The sequence below is a fragment of the Vicia villosa genome, linkage group LG4 (genome assembly GCF_029867415.1).
Source record: "Vicia villosa cultivar HV-30 ecotype Madison, WI linkage group LG4, Vvil1.0, whole genome shotgun sequence".
Classification (NCBI taxonomy): Eukaryota; Viridiplantae; Streptophyta; class Magnoliopsida; order Fabales; family Fabaceae; genus Vicia; species Vicia villosa.
In genome coordinates, this window is record NC_081183.1 from 109,772,459 (window position 1) to 109,775,427 (window position 2,969).

At 36.9% G+C, this 2,969-nt stretch overlaps 1 protein-coding gene across 1 annotated transcript; it reads right to left on the minus strand.

The window, feature by feature from the left end:
- Positions 1-556: 556 nt before the first annotated feature.
- On the minus strand, positions 557-1,535 carry LOC131599462 (uncharacterized). The gene is made up of 5 exons (XM_058871803.1): positions 1,378-1,535; positions 1,182-1,292; positions 1,005-1,086; positions 820-915; positions 557-734 (listed from the first exon to the last, which is right to left on the minus strand). Exons 1-5 carry the CDS (start codon positions 1,488-1,490, stop codon positions 636-638), a joined length of 501 nt encoding a protein of 166 aa, XP_058727786.1. The 5' UTR covers positions 1,491-1,535; the 3' UTR covers positions 557-635.
- Between the last annotated feature and the right edge of the window lie 1,434 nt (positions 1,536-2,969).

Genomic DNA, 2,969 nt, shown 5'->3' on the forward strand with positions numbered 1-2,969 from the left:
CACGCTGGGGCTTTAAAAGCGCTTTTTATGGGCTTTAAAAGCGCTTAAAAGCGCTGTGAAAGCCAGCGCTGGCGTAGGTAACAAAAGCGCTTCAGAAAGCGCTCTGGTAGGCTCCCCCTATAAGAGCGCTTTTCTGGAAAAAGCGCTCTGGTAGGCCCCCCCTATAAGAGCGCTTTTCTGGAAAAAGCGCTCTGGTAGGCCCCCCTATAAGAGCGCTTTCCTGGAAAAAGCGCTCTGGTAGCCCCCCCTATAAGAGCGCTTTTCCAAAAGCGCTTTCGTATGTTGCGTTGTTTTTTTTTTTATGCTTTTTTATTATTCTTTGGCAGCGCTTTTACTAAGAAGCGCTTTTGTAGGTGGACCTTTAAGAGCGCTTTTTAAAAGCGCTATCGTTGCTAAATGAGGTATTTTAATGTGCAGCCTGTAATTTAATCCTCCCAGTCGACCTGTAATATTTTCGACCTGTAATATGTTTTCAACCTGTAATATTTTCGACCTGTAATATATTTTCGACGATATAATTTCAGCCATCAGTAAGACAATATATATATACTAATATAATACCATTATAATATCCAAAATTATATATATACATCATTACAACATCAATAATATTATAGTTCAAATCGACACAAATCCTACATGAAAAATTGCTTAATATAAAAGTGACACAAATCCTCTTTGATTTCTTCCAACTTAAGTCTCGGGTACCCAGCAGCACGGAATTCGTCAAGGTACTACAAAACAAAAACATAATATGAATGATATATTTAGTTAAATGTAATAAGTTATATGAAATTATCTTAAGTTATAAATTCATACCGTGAGCGGAATCTCTAATTGATTCGCCTGAAGGATTTCTTTCATAAACCTCAAAACAAAGTATCCGCAATCTGAACTGTTTCGCTGTTGCGGACACTACATAGAAAAACAAATAAGATTTTATAGTTGTCTTGTTTTATCAAGTAGCATAAATATTATAAGCAAAATTGTGAAAAATAATGTACCTGCACTTTGATCCAAGTAATGTTGTTTGATTTAGTCCGGGATACCTGTGCGTCCCGTTGACTTCGGAACACTTGTATTGATCTAATTAACAAATATATAAAAGCATATGTTTAGATCAATCCCACAAATAAGTAAATATATAAATATACACGAATATTTAGAACGGTCCCACTTACAAATCAACGATTTCCTTCATAGCCGGATAATTGGTCCAGTCACCATTTACCGAATTCAGATAATACACGACTTCTCTTATAGGGTTGATAGCAAGCAACAACCAGTGTGCTCTATAAATTAAAACAATAGGTTATATGAAAATTTTGCTATACACAAAAGAAACAGAGATTAGATGAACCAAGAATGAGAACTAACCCTACTGGTCGGGTATTATACGCCCAAAGATGCAGACTTTCTGAATTGCCGGTGGACATGAATCTATCGACTAAGAGCTGTCTAACTGATTCCGGTTCCGAATCAATTGCCATTCCGCTGCAATGGGCGGAAGACACGAAACGGAATCTGTTAGACAATACAGTCCCGCACAACACTCTGTCATACAACAACTTTAAATAAAAACATAATAAACATTAGATTATTTTCATTGAAATGTGTAAATAAATTATATTGTGGGACTAATTAAATAATATATCGGATGAGTGAATATTACCGGATGTATGAGTGCATATTACCGACGCCTAGTTGTTCATGCGTAAAAATCTCTTCCAAGTCATCAATTGCAATATGTTACTTGAATTCAATACCGAAGACACTTTCATCCATATTGATTTCACGTAAAGCACCATCCTTCAAATCGGACATATCAACCATTGTTGTGAGCGTCATCCGGTATCGAGGCACAAAAGCACCGCCTTTTTTTGCCGCTATCTTCGGAGGACCAGTGGGTGGTACGCTACGAACTTGCTGCGTCACTTGTTGTGACTCCCGAGCGGATGCCTAAAAATCATAAAAGTTAGGTAAAATATAAAATCATGCAGATTTAGATTCAGATTATATATTAACACTTTAAATGTACCTCTTTTAGTGATGCAACAGACTCCTCCTCCTCCTGTAAAATCCCTTTACCCTTAATTACGGGTTTGATAGGAGCAGTCTAAAATTAGAATGTAAAAAATAAGTAATAAACGGTTTAGAATTGACATTCGAAAACTAAATGATTCATAATTGTTTTCAATATACCTCATCACTAATGGTAATGAGCTCCGAGGGTCATGCAACAAATGATCCTATTGCATCTCGCAGCAATGTCGTCTCTGAGACCATGTCAGGTACCGGTAGCATCGCATCATGATCTAATACAACATCCATCGATACTTTCAGGTGTCCATCCGGGAGCGGTCTATGGTGAAGTAAATCTCCAAAAGTGTTGTGCACTTTTCCCTTGCCAACTAGTCGATAATTCGGTCACGATAAGTATAGTTGGCAAGATGAAATGCCCTAAACCAATAGTAAATATAAAGTCATTATCATTAATAAAATAGAACAATTTGTAAGGAAAAAAATTTATAATTACCTCGGGAAATTTCCTTCGACAGTTGATACTAGCCTTATCACTAGTTTCTTTCACCGATGAAGTGTTGCACTTTTCTCTCATATACATATCTTTATCTCTTTGCAATTCAGAGACTTGTGCTTGCAATTCCTGCAACTTTTGCAACACTTCTTCATTGGTAAGATTTGATCTTCTCCTAGGACTCTTGTAAAAAGAGGTTGGAGTCACACCATGACCCTTACCCCTCACCCGACCGGGATACTCAGGAGCATCTAGTGCTCTACTAAGTACGCTCCCCTCACCGGTGGATACCGATTGCGACAAGGTCTCCTGTAATTCATTTACATTTCAATAATTATTAGTGGAGATAAAAAATCATTTATATATTAAAAAACATTTGATTTAATTAAAGACACAGCATTATACTTACACATTCAGTATAAACTCTCTGAAC